The sequence below is a fragment of the Pelodiscus sinensis genome, chromosome 7, assembly GCF_049634645.1.
Source record: "Pelodiscus sinensis isolate JC-2024 chromosome 7, ASM4963464v1, whole genome shotgun sequence".
NCBI classification, from domain to species: Eukaryota; Metazoa; Chordata; order Testudines; family Trionychidae; genus Pelodiscus; species Pelodiscus sinensis.
Window position 1 is genome coordinate 34,071,555 of NC_134717.1, and position 22,493 is coordinate 34,094,047.

Consider the following 22,493-nt stretch of genomic DNA (forward strand, 5'->3'; position numbering starts at 1 on the left):
AACACCAGCTGAGGATTTAGCCTTTATGACCAGATTTTTCAGAAGGGCTCAACACTCACAATTGTGTCACTTAAAGCACTGAACACCTATCACCTCCTATTAAGAACACAGAGATCTGTTTATTGCTTTTGAATGTTTGGCCACTTTGTCTAACTGGGAGCTGAGCTGCTTTTTTTTTTCTTATTTTCAATCTAAGCCCTTATTGAAAATTTGGCCCCACATTTACTTAATTCCTTTCCTGATAAGTGAACTGGCATTCCCTCATAAAGGGCTGCAGCTATGATTGTTGCTGGTAGCTCACCAAGCAATTAATTGCAAAATTGTGGGTATCTACTTTACACAGCTGCATGTTGTACCTTCCCTTTTTCTGCCTTTCTATTCAGGTCTTAATTATACACTGAAATATATATAAAAATATATATAGTCAAAGTACACATCCCCTTTACATCTGCTAACTTGTCCAGTTTTAAAATAGTATCCCACTCCATAGTAGCCCATTTCATTTATTTAAATATACTATTTTCTTTCCCTTGTAGCATAGCTTTATATGTGGCCCTTCAGTCATAAGTCACTAAAAATTCCCATCCTAAAATCTGCCTCGGGTCAGTTTACTAGTTCCACATCTGTAAGGCCAAACTCTCTTCTATTGGAAGATAACTAGATTATTTTTCCTTAATATAATGTATAGTATGAAAGATCAGCTTGTGCATTCTGCCTTATGTCCCCGTGAGTCTCCTTGCTTTGCAGCTTACCAGGAGTTTAATTGCGATGATGTAGTAGGGATTGTGATCTACAATAATATTTTTGCTTCTGCATTATTGAAGCTTCATTTAAAGTTGCCTCTTTAACACCTACAAAGAATGGTAGAAAAGTGCTGTAGTAGCAGAAATGCTGTTAAAACACTGTGGATATGCTGACTGTGGATTTGATGAAGAACCATCTTTAAAGAGAAATAATGAACAAGAACTCAAGTGCATCTTCTGATTTCTAATTCATCTGAAACTGTTTTAATTTTCATGTTCTAATTCCTGTAGCAATAGCTGTCTATCCAGCCACGTCATTAATGTGAATTTAGTAGAAGACATACCTGGTGTAACCCTCAAAACCATTAGATCTGAGGGACTCCTGTAACCAGGGGCATCAGTGTAGAGGTTCCCCTTTTCCTGGCTCACCCTCACTAGCATTATACCCAGAGTCCTCCACAAGCTTCAGGAACATGAAGTATGGTATATGGTGACAACTGACTCTAGCCTGTACAGAAAGGGGAAGGGCTATCCTGCTTAGGGAATCCTCTGGAATGGTGCATTTTATTCCCCTACCCAATTGCTGCTCTTTCTTTTCACTTGTTTCTTGTGAACTTACACACTTGTTGCCTATATGACACATGATGTACCAAACTTAATCTTATTCTGTAGCTTTTTTTAAAAAAGTCTTGAAACTGGAAGTTTTAGGATTTTTCAGCCAAAGTAATGTGTGTGCATTTTATTTCTGTAAATGGTAACAGAGTGTTGTGCTTTCTGTGAGTTCTGTAAAGTTCAAATGTTTTAGCAAAATTAATTTTCCTGTGGTGGTGATGTGCAAGCAAAATATTTATGGCAGTATGTTTTCACTCTGCTTGAAATGGAAGTCTGTTACAGTTGTGTCCTGGGAACTGTTTGTTTGAGAGCATGAGAGGAGGCTCCTTACTCTCCAGCTCTTAAAAATTAGTATTGTTGTTGTTCATGTTTACATACAATAAATAGACACCCCTGTGACACAGCTACCTTCTGAATACCTCACTGTGGTCAGAGGTCACTCAGTAGTACCCTGCCTTTGTTATCCACTCTTTATTGGATTTTATATGTTTTCTGTGATCAAAATATTCCTTCGGGGGAGGCGGGGAGGGGGAGGAGAGGGCTGGGTTCATTCACAGAAGAGTAATTCAAAATAAAACTCAAACTCCACCAGACATACATTATCCCCTTCTAAGCCTTCAGGCTGGGCAGGTCTCTGTTAGCCACTCGCAAATCCTACCTAGTTGAAGCCTTTGTCCCAATTTATTGCTTGCACCTGCTCACAACTAGCAGTCTGCCATCCCTGTGCAAGTGTAGTTTATTGCTGCTGTTTATAGGGGAAATCATTGATTCCTCTCAGATGTGCCTCTTTTAAAGTAATCAGAATTATCTAGCCCCCAACTGTCCATCCTTTGCTATTACACATCTCAACAAATGGAAATAGGTCTGAAGTAACGATTGGTCTTTAACTTTTGCCTGTTTATGAAAAGTAGGTCAAGTTATTTTCGATACAGAATGTTAATTAAAAACAGTTGCAAGAAAACCAACAGGAAAAGCTAGATTAGTACAAACAACAAAGCCTAATAATATGTCAGACTTTAAGCAAGTCAGATTTTGTAAATAAGAAAATATGTTTAGAAATTAATATTAGACCTAAATGGTTGACACATAATGAGGAGATAAGCTATTTTACCCATCACACCCTTTTTAAGCCCTGAAATAAAATGGGACAGGGAACAAACGGAGGCTACTAGAACAAGTTTCCCCATCATGTCTGTTGCTCCTTTTCCTTCAACCTGCTTCCCTGTCACCTGGGACCCTACACCTTTATCTTAATCCTGAGAGATGTCCTGACCAGCTCAGGCCAAAGAGAGAGCTCCAGATGATATTGCTACACCTAGCAGCTCCAACGGAATCCCAAATGCCATCTGAAATTAATCAAGATTAGATTTTAGCAGCAGTAACAGCTTCAGGTCATACCAGCTAACTTTCTTTTTTTTATCCAAAAAGACAGTTGGTATACTCTTTAATACTATCAAAAAGATTGCCAAAGGATTCTTTCCTTCTAATGCTCTCTCTAGCTAAAGGGAACAAGAATGTTATTACAAGCCTTAATTAATATTTTACACTTCAAATACTTTAACTCTTTTTCTTCTCTTCTGTATCTTTAATTCATAGATTATTTTAAAATGTCAATGCCATGTTTGTAATTGCATTAAGGAGACTGCAGTCTCCTTACCAAATCCCAGATCTCATTTAACACTGAATGTTAACACCGCTAGCCCATTTATTCAGTCTAAATTAATACAGCAGGTCCTAGGTTTTTTGCTAATTTTCACTGCTTGGTATTGTTTACTTGTAGCTAAAAAGTGTTCTGATATTCATGGCAGCGTTTCTCATATTGGCCATCTTAGATCTGACAGGAAAGAGGATGGGTCTGTGGTATTGTTTAGTTGGTTATTTTTTTTAATTTATTTTTGTTCCATAGTAGAAAATTTTCTGGTGTTTGCACAGTTGAATAATCATTAAACTCCTCAACATGTGTGTTGAAATCAGAAAGCTGATGATATATAACAATCAGACTCAGTCTTACAAACATTTAAACACGCATGACACAGTGGGACTATGTATGTGCATATATAGCTTGATCCAAAGCCACACTGACTTCATTAAGGCTTGAGTCAGGCCTACACTTGTATCAATGTTTGCATGAGCAGAGCCATAGTACATAACACTTGGTTATTTTGATAATTTATCCCATGTACTTGTTTTAAGCGTGCGATGTTGATGTAAGTTGTGACATGATAAAATTATAAATTTACCTTTGTATGCATTGTTGGGTATAGCAATGTTTGGACTCAAAATATTAGAGAGAGAGAGAAGGTGAGTGAGGTAACAGCTTTTATTGGACCAACTTCTGTTGGTGAGAGAGAGACAAGCTTTTAAGCTACACAGAGCTCCTCTTCAGCTGTGGGAGTGGTACCCTAAGGCTGCCTCTACACTAAGGATGTAAAATCCAGTTTAATTAGCTAACCAGTTAAACCATATTGTTTAACTGGTTAACTGATTGAAGGGGAGGCACGTTCCTGTCCGTGGCACCTCCTCCCTCCAGTTAAACCTTACCTGTTAACCAATTAACTGGTTAAACCTTTACATCTCTACTGTACATTACTAAAGTAAATTGACCTAAGTGCTGCAACTTCAGCTCTGTGAATAATGTAGCTGGAATCGATGTACCTTAAGATGACTTACTGTAGTGTCGACAGTGCCCTGGGTTGATGGAAGACGCTCTTCCCATTGATTTACTTTTACTTTTTTCATTCGGATTGAGTACGAAGGTTGACTGGAGAGCCATCTCAAGTCGAGTTAGTGGGTTTTCTTCACTAAAGCCCCTAAATAAACTCTGGTGCACCAACTGTTGGAGCGTTGATCTGGCTGCAGTATACATGTAGCCTGAATGTCTCAGCTTCACCTTGTGTTTAACTGTATCATCAACATAGGTTGTTGGGCCATTCTCAACCTTGAATATGTGGTGTTAACAATACTGTAAGATAAAAGGAGGGATTAAAGTGTTTCAGATTAGTGTAATGAACCCTAAATCCAGAGTCTGTTAGTACTTAATAGAGTTGTGAATTTAAGCTCCGAGACTTGTCTTTTGAAAGTGTTGTGCAAGTTACCTTTGGGGATGACTGATAGCAGATACAGAGTGAAGGCTTTGTGAAGTGTTTGCCTACAAGTGCTAGGGTGTGTTAGTATTTTTCAGTGTGAGTTCATTCAAGAGCATAGTAATTATCATTTTTTCTGTGTGACAAAAGAAACACCCTATCACCTGTGAGTTAACACTTTTCACAAAGTCATATATAAAATGATCGCTCAGTCCTCAGCCTCACACATGCACAACACATTAAAAAGATGAGTTTAGGAGTTAACTTCATAAGTCTGTGAGGCACTAAAAATTATGGACTGAAAAGACACGGAATTTATGGTTTATTACCCCAATCTGTAACCCACTCATCACATCTCCTTTTTGTCCTATCACTTCATGGGTGTTAAGGAGTCACTCCACCCTACATGGTCCCTTTTTTTAGAATATGTGCTAACTACCTATCCTAAACAGTCTGTTCCATCTTGGACTGAGCCCTGACACTGAGTTCCTTTTCTAGACCTGAAGAAGAGTTCTGTGTAGTTTGAAAGCTTGTGTGTCTCACCATCAAAAGTTGGTCCAATAAAAGATATCTCTCTCAAGTTTACCTTTGTTAATTAACTGTGCTTTTCTTTCTGATCACTTTTCAGGTCCATTAATTTGTCCGTCTTTTCAGTGATGAAACAGTGCTGGGAAGTATGGATAAAAATATTGGAGAACAGCTTAATAAAGCTTATGAAGCCTTTCGACAGGCATGCATGGATAGAGATCAAGCCAAGAAAGAACTGCAGCAAAAGGTATGTATTGTCTTTTGTTTTTTTTAAAGCTAGCTCTTTTGTTGAGACTCATGGTATATGTGGAGAGTTCAGTTTTGCTTTACTTCAGCCACTGAATTTTCAGTGCCTCTTGTTGAAGATAGAAAGTGCAATTTAATAAACCAAACTACTAAATCCAAGGGTTATGTCTACACTGCCCAGTCTTGTGCAATAACATATGCAAATGAGCTGCCATTTTTGTGAAAGGGGCTCTTGCGCAAGAAGGAGCAGTCTATACCGCTCCTTGTGCAAAAACCCCCCTCTGAAAATAGACTGAGCTTTTCTGCCTGAAAATAGACTGAAAGCCCCTTGCACAAAAATGGTGGATCATTAAGTATGCAAATGAGGCACGGTGATATTCATTGCCATGCCTCATTTGCATATGGTCTTGCGCAAGAGTAGGCAGTGTAGACATAGCCAAGGAGAATTGCACATTATGGTGTGAGAGAGAACTCCCAGTATGCGTATGTATCATCTGGCATGTCTTTATCTTCTATTCATTTCTAATTTTGAGGTGGTTTTAGATGTGGGAAAGGTCTCTGGAGATGAGGGACACTTGTATTTTTAAAGAGCTATCTTTGCTGTTGCCAAAGTGTCCATCCTTCATGGAAAATATTAAGCCTCATTTATCTTACTCTTATTTTACAAGAAATTGATAGGGAAACTTGAAGGTCTTTCAAACAGTTATTTACATTGTCACTTAGCTGACAATAATAACTAGTAAAACATCTTACGTGTTGTTAATAATAATTAGTTATATTGAGATAGTGACCAAAGTCCACAGCATGCTAGATGCTGTACAAGCACATAGAAATATACCGCCTCAGAGGGGTAGCTGTGTTAGTCTGTAACTTTAAAAACAAGGAGTAGTCCTGTGGCACCTTAGAGACTAACAAATATATATGAATAATATCATGAGCTTTTGTGGGCAAAACCCATTTCTTCAGATGAGTCTGGGTCTCAGAATGTATAACAGAAGAAGAAGAGAGAGGAGGGGGAAAATGTACCTGTCAATAGTAATGCCTGTGCTAATGAGGCTGAGTGGGCTGGCAGTGTCCTAGACTTAGCTTTCAATGTCAATGATGTGTAAAATGTAAGGAAGACTGGTTTTATAATGGGTCATTCAGTTAATGCCTTTGTTCAGGCCCAGGAAAACTGTGTCAAATTTTTCTTCTGTTATAAATTCTCATAGTCCCCCTTTTTTCTCAAACTAGTTGTGGCTTTTATAGAAATATACAGTTCCTTCAAGAATTTTCAATTAACTGAATATTAAAACAGCTTGTAATTTACAGCCTCAGACTATATAGTTATAGCCTTTTATCCAAAAATGAAGCACCGAAGAGGGAGATTCAAGGAAGATTCTGAACAGTTTATAGCACTTTAGGGTTTTTCCAGGTTTTTGGAATGATGCTAACAAGCATTTTTAGGGATATATTGTGACCATCATGTGGGGGGAGGGAGGGGGACACAAATGTTGTTGAGTTGCCTGGAACTGTTAGTCACACAGTCCAGTACTCTGCAAAAACAGCAGTTCATATTTTTGTGATACTGCTTAGCACATAGTGGTCTCTAGAGCATTTCACATCCTGCTCTTGAATGAGAGATTCCGTTTTTCCTCAGTTCACACACAATTAAATGGAGGTGCTATAGTGGGGGGGCCTGTCTAAAGGAACATGGGTCTATCTTGTCTCTGAACTGTAAGATACTTTAATAGAGTTGGGGATAGAATAAAGTGTGCTGTGTGGCACGCATTTCATTAAATCCAGTATACTATTCTCCTGCCCCAATCAAAAAAAGCACCCAGTACAGAATAGCCTGGTGATGGGGGCTCTTATTTGGATGTGGGAGACCCCAGTTCAAGTGCCTTTTCTGCCTGAGTCAAAGATCGGACACTTGATTCTGGGTCACCTACATCCTAGCTAAATTCTTTACCCATAAGCTGTTTGCTACTCTGGATTGAGTGGGTCTCTTTCTCTGTCAGAATTGAGAAGCTCCTAAACTCTAAACCTGTGATCTTTGAAATAATTGCTAAAATATCATTTTAATTTTGTCCTCCTTGTATACGTATGCTGCATTCAAAAGAAAAAAATACATATTTGTTGCATAACCTTTCTAAAGCTAGGTGGAATATTAGAACATAAGAAACAAATGGATGAGACTGGTGAGTATTTCTATGGTGATGGAAACAAATTTTTGGGGGGGTTATTATGCATTTTTATTCTGTTTATGGAAAATCTGCTTATTGCTTATCTTTAAAGTGTTCATAATAGTTTAAGTCTTTGCCCTAATCAACCTTCATCCATTTTTTTCTGACTGCAGAAAAGAACTATTATGGGCAGGTTGACTTCCCTTAGGAAATACTTATATAGACACTGCAGTTTTTACCAGATATGCAGTTTTTTGGATGACCTACATATATTCCTTGCTATAATGTTTCCTCATCCTTCCTCTATTCACTCCATGGCCTCAGCACTTTGTTGGCTTGTCCATCATTCTGTTGTTAACAGTTTACTAAAGTTACTGGTAGGCCACTTGTTTTGCCAGTCTCTAGAGTTGGGAGCCATGTCAAACACACAGAAGCCAGAGTCATCTTGGCCAGATGGTGTTTGATACAGATGGATAGTTGGTTGTCATGCAGATCTTCTAGTTGGTAACTTGTTGCTGCCATCTGACTCAAAGAATAATTTGTGCACACTGGCTGTCAAAAGCATCTTCTCTTCTGTCTGTTTTAGCTGTCATGTCTGTGCTCTGTACAGAAGTGTTGACAAGACATTGCTGTTGTACATTTTCAATTTAGTTTTCAGTGCTTTTTTTCTGTTTCCTGAGGTCTTTTATAGCTGCTGAAGTTTACTGCTCTATGATCACTTTTTTTTTTTAAAGTGTTGTTATAGTGCAACAATTATTTGGCCTTTTAGAGTAACCTGTAATCAGATTGTAGGTTTATTCTTGCGTGTTTTATGGATAAGTGCATCTTTTCAATAAAAAGTCTTAGGCTTATAATACTGGTACATTAACCATGAAGTAACTAAATACATTACTGTACAGAATAAGTGGGGGAAAGATGAGAGGCTGCTCTCAGTCAATGTATGTGTCATAATTTTAGAAAAATTCAAATAATCCACCTAAAACTTTCTTGTTGGAATTTCACAAATTTTTCACAACTTTACCACTATTATTAGTGTTGTACAATCAAGAATGGGCTAGTGGAATACTGTATATGTTTGAATATCTGTTATTCAGCTACCTGAGTAGTACCTGTTTGTTAATCAGTAAACTGGCTGACTAATACTCATAAATCCTAGAGTTAGCTCAGTGATCTGGGAGGTTCTGCCTGGCCTAACTGGGTATGTCAAGCTAGGGGAGGAGATGAAGAATTCAACATTGATCAGCTATTATTTTCCTTGCTATTTGGGCTTTCCCCCAATTCCTCTTCCAGAAGCCTTGGAAGGTAAAGGTAGCAAAGACATGCGGTTTGATATATTAAATATAGAGGTGTGCTTATTTTTGGTTAAACTGAAAACATGGGAAGTGGAACTATAATAGTATTTCAAATTAAGTTTTCAAAAATGAATCAATATATTTATTTACACATTGAGATTTACTTCCTGAAGAGTTAAATTGGTAGTGTCCTTATGTAGACCTAACAGATTAACTAATTGGCCTTGAGGAGGAGCAAATACACGAATCCCAATTTTAAAAAACAAACACTTTAATATGTGGTTATGAATGAAAATTATGTCTTGTAAATGTTATCCTGACATTTACTACCATCACTGTTAACCAAGATTTACAGCACTCTTGTTTCATCTGGTGTTTGTTACCTTTTTTCCCAATCAGTACAGACTTAAAATTAGACCAGTCACAGGTGACAACTGTTGAGTTTCTGTGCACAAACTGTAGCCACAGGCATCCTAGAAAGAAAGCTGATAAACTGTATCTGCTAAAACTGAAGCCCATAATCAAAACAAAATAGGACTAATGCTAATTAAATTAAATTATTGTGTTTTCAGACAGAAAACTATGTGCATCAAATACTTGAACAGCAGGAACAGATAGAGTTTCAAAAAAGTATTATTACAAAACTTAAATCACAGTTGGCTCCTATGAATGCTAACAGAGGTATGTACTCTAATTTATTGCTTTATATATCTTTCTTTTTATCCTGTATTGTACTGCAGAATATTTTTCACTTCTTTTTACAATGTGAATCCACAAAAGGACATTCAGAAGTACTGCTATAATTTTTGGAAATAAAACTATTTCTGTGTGAACAGAAAGAGTTAGCATACTTTCACATTTTCAAATTCTGATTGTAAAATGAAAAAAATTAAAAACATTTTCGTTTCTACTTAACGAAAAACTAGTGAGTTGGTTTTGTGTTTTGTTTTGTTAAATATAGAGCTAGTGCACATTGGATGAGTAAAGGCAGAGAAGTTACTGTTTGTAATAACAAATGATCTGTAAACAGGATGTGACTTATTTTTATGAATATTGATCACAATTGTTTGACTAATTCATATGAATGAGTTTTAGCTTCTAGTTTGTTCTAAAACTGAACAATAGGTGTCTGCTTCTTAATGCTGTGTGGTCAGCTAAGCTTCATGTCAATCTTTAACTTACTGGATGACTTAAGCTTTATAAACAAGAGTTTCTCTTTCTGGTCAAATTGTCAGTGAAAATTCTTTATTATTTGAATCAATTCTACACAAGATAAAAATGAACATTTCAAAATAGCCATTAGAACTCGTTCAGTAGAAGCACTCTTGTGAATATTTATTTATTCACACTAATCTAACGCTTTTCCTTTTCATCAACGACAGCAAAGCTGATTGCTTTATTTTCAAGAATGTGTTTATTGCTGAATTTGCCCATCTGTATGAGTATTTCGGGACAGAACTGGTTCTATGTTGGATTAATACTGGGTCCAGTAAAGGAAACTAAAATAAACTTAATATGCATCTATAATGATTACCTGACCCAGTGAAAATAAGAAATTCATAAAAAGCTTTTTTGTTTAAATTTCCCCACCCAACCCTATTAAATGCAGTGATGCTCAAAGAGCTATTTTTATTATACAGGTAGCACACATGGCCATGTTCTGGTGCCTGAAGATAGTGAAACCTGGAGAAATGATACCTCCCCTAATCTACCTTTTGATCAGCTCCATGATAAACTTAAACTAGCAATGCAAAGAGAGAAACTTCTAAAGGTACAGTACCATGAGTGTCTTTAACCTGGTTATTGTATTTATGCTTTGAGACTCTAAACAGATAAATGAACTTTCTGAGATGCCCAGAATGATGCCCTCCAACATAAGCTAGTAACAGTCGAGCTATGCTTATTTCCACAAGCCGAGGATAAGCCTCTGACTTCTCCCAACTTTGTTGCTGGTTAATAGCCTAGGAATAATGGCAATAATGTTGACTCAGAGAGAGAAAATGAGGGGGGAGGGTGCTGTCGGCTCACTTATTTCTTCACCTCACATAAGTGACAGTCAAGAAGGAGCTCCCCCTTTCTGTCATGAGCATTTGCCACAATGCAGTCCTCACAGTGGGAATGGGAACTTGGAAAGTCTGTGCAAGTGATTGGGGTGAAAAGTTACTTGCTGCCTAAACTGGCTGGATCTATTCCTTTCCCTTCAGCCCACTGTTAGCTGAAGCCACATAACGGATTTCATCATAGACCTAGAGAGGATGGCAGGGATGAGAACAGAGTAGCAGTGTTCAGGAGACAGGACGTGATTTACATGAGACTCCCACACCCATAGCAGACCATGGCCACCATGCTGATCCTTTCCTTGAACTAGTCAGCCTCCTGAATCTTCTGGGGCTTGCACGTCCCGTATGGCTGAATTTCAGTCCGAGCATGACCCCCTAGTGTTGTCTTCATAAACCTCCAAATACCAGAAGCCAAGACTAAAAAAGGTAATTTGGGGATTTAATTGCTAAATCTGAGCTATGCACAAAATGATCCTGCATTTCTGTGAACTAAGCACAATTTAATCAGATGTGTTAATTTGAAAATCATTTTATCAGATTAGTGACAGTTGCTAATTATCTTGTAGGAATCTAATTTGAGACTTTAAAAAAATAACCATTTTCAGTTTATTGTTACTAAGGACATTTTAGAATGGAAGAAAGACACAATGTCATCCTCTTATGGTCCCACTTTTGAATTACCTCTTGAAACCCAATATAATGCCGTTGATAGTTTTTGTATTTAAATTAGGAAATAAGAGTAGAGTTTAGCTGAAGAGTTAACTCCTTATCAAAACATCTATGCAGGTCTTTATTTTTCTCTGAATTTAATTTCATAATTATTATTTGTATTCCAGTAGAGCTTAGAGGTCTCAGAGTAACTTGTATTGTACAAACAAATATTAAGACACAGGTCCTACTTTGAGGACCTGACAATTTATCTAAACTAGACAAAAGACTGGAAGGCAAATTATCCCAATGTTATCCATAATCTCTGTCTCTCAGATCCCTATGAGATGTGCTTGCACTGTCATGGGAAGTTTATGGCAGAGCTGGGAATGTAACTCTGATTTTCTACATTTTAGGCCTGTGCTGTAACCACAAGACTGTCTTTTTCTTTGAGGCATAAACTATCTGCACCTGCTTCTAGACTATTCAGATATCTCTCTGATACACAAAATGATGTACATGACTAAGAGATGTATCAGTTGTGAATTTAATCCCTTATTTAATGTGGTTCTTTTGTATATATTGAACAAAACTGATGCTCAAGTACTTTTGTTTACCACCTCCACCCAATTTAAATTGCTTCCTCTTGTTGTAAATACTGGCTTCAGTAGAAAAGTCAGTTCTTTAGCAGCCCAAGCATGGTAGTTAACTCCCTACAATCCTTTTTTTTTAAAAAAATGCTCTCTCAATTTTCCCCCAAATTAGGTAAACTATATCTATATTCATTGTCCTCCACCACAGGAATTACTTTCTGCTACATTCCTAAAAAAAACTACCACACTCACTATATGTAAAAATTTAGTATGGGTAAATCTATACTGATGGTGACATACTAAAATATAGTGTGTGACCCCTAATTCTGTGTCTGGTTAGTGTTTAGAATATTCCCCAATTGTGTAGTTGTCTGAATCTTCCCTAGAACTTACTTTGTGTATTTAAGTTATCTTCACCTGTGTCCACTGGAATCTTTGTTGGCTTAATCCTGCACCCACTGAAGTTGGTGGGAATGTTGTCATTGGTGTTAATAGGTGTAGGATCAATCCCTAATGTCTAGCACTTCGAAATATTATTTGCTTAAATGTTCAGAGAGATAGTTGCACCATCCAGTGCTAGTCCTTTTCTCTGTTTCATCTGCATTCCATTGATACTGTAACCTGAACAATTTCCCAGATGAACATTCTCACACATTTTGATGAAGAGGGGTGACAGAGTAGAATCTTATACAACCCTACCTCAGAATGTCTTTGGGACATATGGGCATTGCTCAACGTTTCCCTCTGGATCTTCTTGCAGAGGAAAGATCACTCTCTTTCCAAAGCAACTCTGTCTTCTCTGCTGGACTCTGCAGTCATGTGAGCTACACCTCAGTGTCAGCCTTCTACCATCAAGTACTTGTATTTTTAGTTGAATAATCTAAAAGAATTATCATGGATAGGATCACCATACACCCGAAAGGAATTGACCAAAGAGACTAGTACAGTCTCTATACCATATCCAGGCTACAACCAGAATGAAGTAATGGAAATCTGTGAGACTTGCTTATGTCCAGAACTGCCTCACCACAGGAAAAGGAGGTTAAAGAGAGTGATGTCTGGCATAATTGTGAAGAACAGGAGATAGTAAAGAGTGATCAAAGGAACTGAGCCCTGGTTTATACTAGGGAGTTACTCAGCCCATTATTTTGAAGTATGTCAAAATTTGTATTCCTGCTTTCCTTGGACTAATGCTATTTCAAATTTATTTCAGGAGTTATTTCAATGTTATTTATTTTGAAATCACTTCCTAGTGTAGACATGCCCTGAGAGTGAGTGCTTTGTTAATGCTTTTCTTTAGGAGACCAAGGCATCAATATCCCATTCTGTTGCAAGAATGGTTTTGAGTATTTCCCAGCTACATTTTTATCAAATAGGAAGGATATCAGTTTTCAATTTTCTTGTCACAGTCCAAGCCTCTTTGGTACAGCCTTGACCTTTGCAGGAAAAAATACATGAAATACAAGCAAAGAAGACCTTGCATTCTCTCCCTTTGACACACAGCTCTCCCCACAAATGCAAAAAGTGCCATGTGAATCAGTGTAAGTTTACCTTTGAAGCACGAATACTTGACCCCACAACCAAGACAAGACATCCAGATTTACCATGCTGTTCACATTCCTCCCAGAAATATTCCAGGATTTTAGATCAGTAGTGGGCAACCTGCAGCCCACAGGCCACATGTGGATCATTTGGAGTTCTGTGTGTGGTCTGCAAGACGTTTTGTTTACTACTGCACGGTTACCGGATTCTGGCCTCCGTCCGCATCGTTTTTATTACTACTGGTCTTATTAAAGTGACATGCACATAAAACAAGGCCCAAAGAAGTGAGGTGTGTGCTAGTTGCACACAACAGTAACTGTGAGAGCCATGCAGTCCCTCTGCATCCAGTAAGGTGCTCTCCAAGCACACCCCACAAATTCTAGGCACGCAAGGGCAGTTAGCAAAACTACCCTATCGCGGGAGACATTCTTGGTTACAACAATCTTGCAGTCCACTGAGATGGAGGGCCACTTATGCAGCCTGCTCACTAGCCTAGGTTGCCCATCACTGCTTTAGATTCTAAATCAGAGGTGAAGAAATGCTTCCTGCACCTCATGCACAGCCAAGACATTCGATCTCAAAAATGATATATGATGTAATAAGCGGTGAGGAGTCCTGTGGCACCTTATAGACTAACTGAAGTGTAGGAGCATAAGCTTTCGTGGGCAAAGACCCACTTCGTCTACATGCATCTGACGAAGTGGGTCTTTGCCCACGAAAGCTTATGCTCCTACACTTCAGTTAGTCTATAAGGTGCCACAGGACCCCTCGCCGCTTTTGCAGATTCAGACTAACACGGCTACCCCTCTGATACATGATGCAATAAGTTAGACTTAGTGATCTAGGTTCAGATTGTTCAGAGCATAAGCAGAGCGGTGAGGATTGTGCTATAAGTCATCTTTCTGTGGCCCAGATTCTGGGGTTGATTTGCCCCCCCCCCCCCGTGTGAATTAAAGCAGCCTGAGAAGCAATTATGAAAAGCTGACTCTGCTGGATTTATACCAGATGAGGACCTTGCTGTATCTACCTGTCAGAGAGCTATAATCCTTCCTTTGTGCACCACTGGAGTGATGCAAAGTAGAATTAGCCAAGTGACCTGTGAAGCAGATGCTAGGGAGTGGGACACTTATGAGTAAACTTATCAATAATCAGAGAAAAGATGTTCCAATAAGAGTATTGAAAGAAAGCCAAACAGCATTTTTCTTTGGACTGTGCATTGCCATGACATCACACCAAGATATTTTTCTTTGGACCTGTCTGAAATCTTACCTATTCAATTACCTTCCAAGGACAAACCATTAAAATAGGTTCCCACACCTTGACAAGGACAGTATGTCATAATGGAGAGGTACTGGTCTATGTATGACAAGAGTGCCAGACAAGAGTCCCTGCTGCCAGTTCCAATGCAGAAGATCCAAAACATGGCCTCATATGTTAATTGAGCCAGACACCATCTAGACAGTCCCATAACTGTCCTGGGATCATGGCCACGTTGATGTTGAAGCAACCCAGACCCAATCAATCTCGGTGACTTTAATTCTTAGAGATTGAATTTTTGCTGTTACGGGGTCTCTCGGGATACATCTACACAGCAGGGCTAAAGTTGAATTAAGTTATGCAACTTCAGCTATGTCAATTGCGTAGCTTTAGTCAAAATAGCTTAACTCGGATTTGGTGCTGCCTACAGTGCAGGAAGTTGAAGCAAGGACACTCTTCCTTCAACTTCCCTTATTCCTCATGAAATGAGGATTAAAGGAATTGGAGTAAGAAGTCCTCCAGCTCTGTTATTTTGAAATAAAGGCTTGTTGTGTAGAATAATGTCAGTTATTCCAAAATAACATTGCTGTGTAGATCTTCCCTCAGGTAGGGGAAAGGCAATGTAATGACTTGGATGGATAGCTAATTAACCCAAAACATATCTTGGTGTGATGTCATGGCAATGCACAGTGAAGCTGACTTTCATCAACATGTGATGAAATGGCTTTTTCAAAACAACATCATGTTCATCTTAGCATTGGCTACGTCTACACTGGCCACAATTTCCGGAAAAGCCATGCAAATCAGGTTAGTCGGGATAGGGAAATCCTCGGGGGATTTAAATATCCCCCGCCGATTTAAATAAACATGTCCGCCGCTTTTTTTCCGGCATGGGGAAAAGCCGGAAAAAAAGCGTCTAGTCTGGCGCGATCCTCCGGAATAAAGCCCTTTTCCGGAGGATCTCTTATTCCTTTGAAGTAGGAATAAGAGATCCTCTGGAAAAGGGCTTTATTCCGGAGGATCACGCCAGTCTAGATGCTTTTTTTCTGGCTTTTCCCCAAGCTGGAAAAAAAGCGGCGGACATGTTTATTTAAATCCGCGGGGATATTTAAATCCCCCGCGGATTTCCCTATCCTGACTTACCTGATTTGCATGGCTTTTCCGGAAATTGTGGCCAGTGTAGACGTAGCCGTGATGAAATGGCTTTTTCAAAACAACGTCATGTTCATCTTAGCACACAGACAGGCTGTTGTGTTGATCCATGGTGACTTCCCACTGACAGTTTCTCTTCTCTTTGCCTTCCATATACCCCATTGCTTTTGTTCCCCCACCAGAGGAAGAGCAAAGCAATTCCCACACACAGCTTATAGTGTTGACTTGTGTTTCAGGGAGCACACTTGTAATCTGTGTTCCTCTTGCTTTGCCTGACTTTTGGCCAGAGCACAAAGAGCTATGATCTAAGTGATATTGCATATTTGCTTGTTTCTAATGTACTTGATTCTTTTCATACTTAACCCTGCTTAGCAATTGTTAACATTTTTATTCTTAACGTTACTGTGTAATGTTTTTCAGACCTCCTCATGCTTTATAACCTTTACTCTTACAGCCCTTTCCTCACTCTAAGTACTTCAACCTTATCCAACTCCTGGTTCCACCATAACTTCCTTCAACTTCAGCACATTCAGAACTGGTAAGACTACCTTAATCCAAAAAAACCACCATCCCCACCATCTTGCGTTCACCCGAATAGTCAGGAACCATGTGTTTTAAACTTCAGGCACATTAGTATTTCTTCCAGCTCACATCAAATATTGCCTTGACTACAGAAACTTTTAATGCCTTCTACTCCCCTCATTTCTGTTATTATATCCTATGCACTCCCTAAGTCCCTCCTAGTCGATCTCAAATTTAGCTGTCATTTTGAACAGTCTCATCCCTCTCTGGAAATTGGGAACATAGAATACTAGGACTGGAAGGGACCTCGAGAGGTCATCGAGTCCAGTCCCCTACCCCCATGGCAGAACCAAATACTGTCTAGACCACACTGACATGTGACCTTTAGTCTAAAATCTTCAAAGACTTCCTATCCATTTCAGAACGGAGTACAAAAAAAATCTCTTCCTTTGAAATCTTCATGTCCCCTCAATGCTAATCCTTCTTTTGCTGCATCTTTTCTCTTCATCCCACTCCTTGGATTCCTTCAGTACTAGATTTCATTTTTACTCCCTATAATGGGATATATAGGTTCCAACCTGGACAAGGGCAAAAAAGGATTAACAGTCTGTCCTGGAAACGGAATGAAATCTGTCCCACAGAATCTTCCAGAAGCATCAAACCTGAAAGAAATATCCTCCAGCTGTAGGAAATAACAGCAGCATATACAGGTGAAGGAGGATGGCTATAAAAATGGCTTGTCCTGCAAATTGAGTGTGTCCGGGAACTGGGTTTGCTAGAACTTGAGCCAGTGAGATGAGGGATTTCCTGGGGTGGAGACTGTCCATTTTAAAGACTGTTCTGACCATTCAGTGAGTGAAGGAAGCTCACTGTGGCTCAAGGAAAGGGAAAACCTACTATGGACTAGGTAATCTTTGGGGAGAGGGTTATGCTGATCCTGACTCTTGGTTAAGTGCTTTAAATTATTAAATTGAAACCTGTCGTCTTTAACTTCATCCCAGAGGATGTCCATATTTTGACTCCTACAGCAGTCTCTTAGGGGCTCTGCTGTTGGATTAGCTGAACACAATCCCTTCCTTTTATCACCACACCTGGAGCTGGATAGGCCCTGCTCAGTAATCTCAAAATACATCTTCTCGCTCTTGCAAAGGACTCAAATAAACCAAAAGCTTGTCTTTGAGCCCTTCGGCTTTCTTGTGTTCAGTTCTCACTCTGCCTCCATCCCATCTACACATTGTCATTATAGTACATAATATTTGCATGTACTGGCTTCACAAACATTGATTGTGAATAGTGTATACCTTGAGCCTAACTCTCCACTCAGATATTAAAGTTTTATCCAGTTGGAGCCACATGCCTGGCTTAATGTGGCTCATCTCTTGATCTTTCTTTCTTTGTCTTCCCACTAACCTTGTCTTTAAACCAATTATTTTTCCAGATGACATGACTTGCATTTTGGTACATTATTCATCTTGACATTGTATGTAACTTTTCTAGCCTTGGGTCAAAGTCAGTGTTTCTACTTAACCATTTTGATCAGTTACACTTGTAAACAAATATTTAATTTTTACTAAGTCTCAGGAATGAAACAGTTTCCTTACTCTGTTATTTGGGTGACTTGGAAACCAATTCGAAATTTCCTTTCGAAAAAGACTTGTCCTAATTTCAAAATTATAAGAGCAGGATATTTCTGGTATATTTGGTTACTCTGGACAAATATAGTAAAACTAATTTCAGCCAAGTGAAGGTCTGTCTCCTAATTGCATTGTGGCATTTTACAAATATAGTTCAGTCCTCTATATTCAAATAGTTCTCTTTCTATAATTTGCCTTTTCTTCTCATTGATTATCATAGAGCTTCCTGAATCTCTCCAAAATAACTGCCAAAATTCACTCTTATATAAATACATTTGAGAAGGGGGAATATGTAGCTGGCTAACAGTCACTACTGCTTCTACTGTCCTCCTCAAACTTGCTAGGAATCTCATGCTTCTATTAGTATAGAAACTTCGGATAGAGACATTTACACAGCTTTCAAGGGAAGACAGCTTGTTAGCTGTTTTAACTGCATCTCTGTGCCTTTAGCCATATATTCTTTTACTGAGAAATAATCCAAGAATTGCCTCTTCATATACATAACAACTAAATTTTATTTTAGTGACCTGCTAGAGTTTTTTCCTCCCACATGCAGTTTCTTCATGTGCATATACATTTCTACAAAATTCTGATTTTAATATTTAGGGTAGGGATTATACTTAAAATGTCTTAATTGCTTATCATTTCAGCATTGCATGCAGCTTGGGTCTTTGGAAATCTAAATCACCTAAGTGATAAAGAGCTACATATCTAACTGCTTCAGAAATTAACTCTGAAGACTTTGTCACCTTCTTGAAAATTGCTGTAACTTGATTCTAGCATGCTATGAACCTAATTAAATGTTACTGCACACAGTGTATATAAATGAAGTAAGACAATGTCTTCCACTGTTTTAAAGCATTAATGTGAACGTCTGCTGGCTTGGTTTTTATAAACTCAAAACAACACATGATTGTTTTGAGTAATTGTCCATGATCAGACATATCTGCATATAACACTAAATGGTATTTAATTATTTCACGCAAACTGACATTAGTGAGTAGATAAGACTCATTTCGTTTAGGTTGCCAAGACTTAATATAGTCTATCCCAGGCTGTTGCATAATGATCATCTTCCTATTCTGGAAATATTAACCAATTGTGCTATTTTTTAGGAACAATTGGAAATAGAGAGCAATAAATTGAAGCAAACTGAGGAAAAAAACACTCTAAAGGAAAAGAAACTTGAATCTATTATTGCCAGTCAAGAAGAAGAAATAAGACTTCTAAAAAACAGATTAAAAGAAAAAAGTGAAGCACAGGATTGCATACATATGCCAATATATGAAATGGAGGTAAGTAAATAAAATGATACCACACCTTTGCACATAATTATACTTATTTTAGATTTTGTTTATACAAATTATTCTAGTTAACAGATTTTTAGATTACAACTGTAAATTTAAGAAAATTATTAAATATATATAGTAGCACTAGCTGTCATGTTACTTCAATTAAACCATAATATACTTGAATCTTATTTTGTGCATCTTAACTGTTCATCTTATTTTTATTTGATTTGATTATAAAATTAAATGTGATATTGGAGGGGAAATTACATAGTTTATTGTAGCTGCTCTTTGCATTTCAGATTGAATCAGTCTTCCATTTTTATATTCCACTCTTTTGGTCAGATAAATAAAACATCCTATCAAGAAAAACATCCAGGGTAAAGCATTGGTTTTCAACCTTTGATCCATGGACCTCAGCTGAATTACAGCCTATGCCTAAGATTTCCAAAGGGATCCATACCTCCATTTGACATTTTTTAAGGGTCTGCAAATGAAAAAAAAGGTTGAAAAGCACTGTTAGCCTACATTTAATGAACAATTTGCAGCCCATGTAATACTGATATAATCCACAAGGTGGTAGTCAAAGGTAACAACTTGTTTAAAAGCATGCTAGAATATGTTAATCTGCTTGTTGAAAATAGAGACTGAATTGATTTTTTTTAACCAAAATATATCAGTTCCTTTAAAATGAGCCTATAATATGATACATAATTAAAACAGGATTATAACATTAATCTGTGCATTAGCTTCTCTATCTCTAAAGAGAAGGATAATGCTTATCCATGTATTAAAGTCCTGTGAGTGTCTCAAATGAGAGCTTCCATATAAGGGCAAAATAGTGAAATTATCAAATTTGTTCTAGAAGGGATTTTAAATCAAAGAATGAAGCATGAGATTTCTTATGCATTTGGTTTTCTAAATGGCTTCTTGGGCTACAAGCAAAATTGGTTGATTCTGCTGATGTTGAAGAATGTTGAGACATTTGTTAATCTACCTTTGTATTAAGTCCACATGAATGTACGAATTAGCACACCAAAACAAGCTCCCTAATTCCATGTTTTACTTTAAGATAAAACCTACGAAGGTTGTTCCAGCTAGACAGGATTTATCTCCAGCGATCCCTGGTATTTTAACTGTGCATGAAAGGTAAATAATTTTGCAGCATTTTTATAAACAATTTTGAAGGTTCACAATTGCTAAAGAGGAGTAAGGCCAGCTGCTTCCCTCCCTTTTCACCATACAGAAAGAACAGAAAAAGGCCAAGAAGCCAGCACAGGGAGGGGAGCAGAGCCAGTGCAGCATGTGGAAGCATAGCTGGTATTCTATGGGTATATCGGAAGGGCACATTTGATGCAGATGGGGTATAAGCTACGTGGGAAATGGCTATGGATGTTAATGCTGGTTATTATATCAGCCTTGACTCCTTTTGTGGGGAATGTACAGCCATGCTGGAATAACTAGTAGTAGCACAGGATAGAAGCAGCGCTGCTAGGAGAAAGCTCAACAGATTGTACAATGGACTAATCCTTCAACTTTATGATTCCAAATGAATCTGAATGCTTTGGTCCAGGTTTAGCTGTGGCGCATCAGCCCACAACACCATGGAGGCCTTACAATCCCTATATGTTCAAGAGAAGGGCATTGGAGAGGAATATGACACTGTATTTAATGAGCAAGTACTGTATTGCTCTTCTGCATGTCTTATGGTGAAGGGGGTTGACCACAGAGCCTTAGTTAATAACAGTCTCCTGTAAAAAGTACAGATCTAAGCCAGGTTTTTACCAACCTTTACTGAATGATTATGTAGATGGAGATCCCTAATAGTGTCATATGGGATGAAAAAATAGGATTGTGGATTTGTTTTTTGGGTGTGTTTTTGCTACTCTATTTTTTTTCTAAAGATGATTTGAAGTGTCTTTTTAAAAGCTATCCTTCCTTCCACACTTTTTTTATATTACAATTTAATTGTATGCGAAGTTCTTCTTGGAAAGCTGTGTGACTGGAGAACTAGCAGGATTATGATACAGCATCAGAGATGCTAAACAAGTGAAATGTGATTTAAAAAAATATCAATTGTATTAGACTATTAAAATTTGAGTGGAGTTTTGGTGTGTTTAACGACTAATGAACTGAAACCCCCGAGAAACAGTTGTAACACAAGTTAAAACTACTCTCACCAGCTAACCTCGTTCTTCTGAGTGAGTTCCTAATCCGCATCTCTGGATCCTCCAAAGGAGATCTGTAGCAAAATGAGACAAGCAGCACTTAATAGTCCAAACTCTTATAAAGTGAATAAATATACAGAAAGAAAAACCTTTTTATAAAAGCAAAAACAAAACCCTATGGCAACATAAGGCATGAGCCCTGTGTGTCAGTCTTGCCCCAGCTCCCATATCTTCAGATCGCTATTAACTAAACATCCTTTTTGAAAGATCTAAGAATTTGTACTTAATGAGTCTGTGGTCTAATGTGCTTCAACTTAAGTATTTCCTATGCATAAATAAGCAGAATAATGTAATATCATATTTTTCAAGAAGCCAAAAGTGCACTTATTTCCCATTTTAGTGTGATTTACTAAGTATTTGACAGTCATTTAGGAACCTGTGAAAGCTCCCGAGGGAAACAAAGCAAGAGGAAAAAAAGCTAGGATATAGGTTCTGCAGAAGGGAATGGCAACTATTTGAGCAGTTCTCCAGCTATCTGCAAAAATATCACATAGGCAAGCAGAGGAGGGAGCCAGGTGACAGCTGCTTTTGCATATCCTATTTCTTTTCCTGCATGGGCTAACGTCCACAGAAAAAATAGGAATCCATGTTCACAACAGAATTAGCTAATTTCTGTGGACTGGCCCTATGTGAGCACAGAAATGCTATAATTGTCAAGGAAGTGTTGTACCTACCAATGGCTGGAGGGAACTCAGTGGAACTTGAAATGTCTCTGGCTCAGGTTTCCTTTGAATTCCTGGTCTGTAAAGGTGTATTGCTCCATTACATCATTTTCATGCTGGAGGCCTGTGTGTATGATTTATGACAAAACAGTTACATGTTTTATTGTGTTCAACTACTTTCTTCCCTTCCATTTTCTTTTGCAAATGAGAGTGTGTGCATGTGTGCGTGGCATGCAC

General features: G+C 38.1%; 1 protein-coding gene across 4 annotated transcripts in view; it reads left to right on the plus strand.

Moving 5' to 3' along the window:
* TANK (TRAF family member associated NFKB activator) overlaps window positions 1-22,493 on the plus strand; it is a 39,894-nt gene that overhangs the window by 6,783 nt on the left and 10,618 nt on the right. For all 4 annotated transcript variants that reach the window (XM_006114832.4, XM_006114834.4, XM_006114833.4 and 1 more), the window contains 5 exons: window positions 5,067-5,213; window positions 9,242-9,350; window positions 10,310-10,440; window positions 19,193-19,372; window positions 20,439-20,515. In XM_006114832.4, the coding sequence (XP_006114894.1) occupies window positions 5,115-5,213; window positions 9,242-9,350; window positions 10,310-10,440; window positions 19,193-19,372; window positions 20,439-20,515 (596 nt within the window). In that variant the 5' untranslated portion in view covers window positions 5,067-5,114. The remainder of the gene's footprint in view (window positions 1-5,066; window positions 5,214-9,241; window positions 9,351-10,309; window positions 10,441-19,192; window positions 19,373-20,438; window positions 20,516-22,493) is intronic.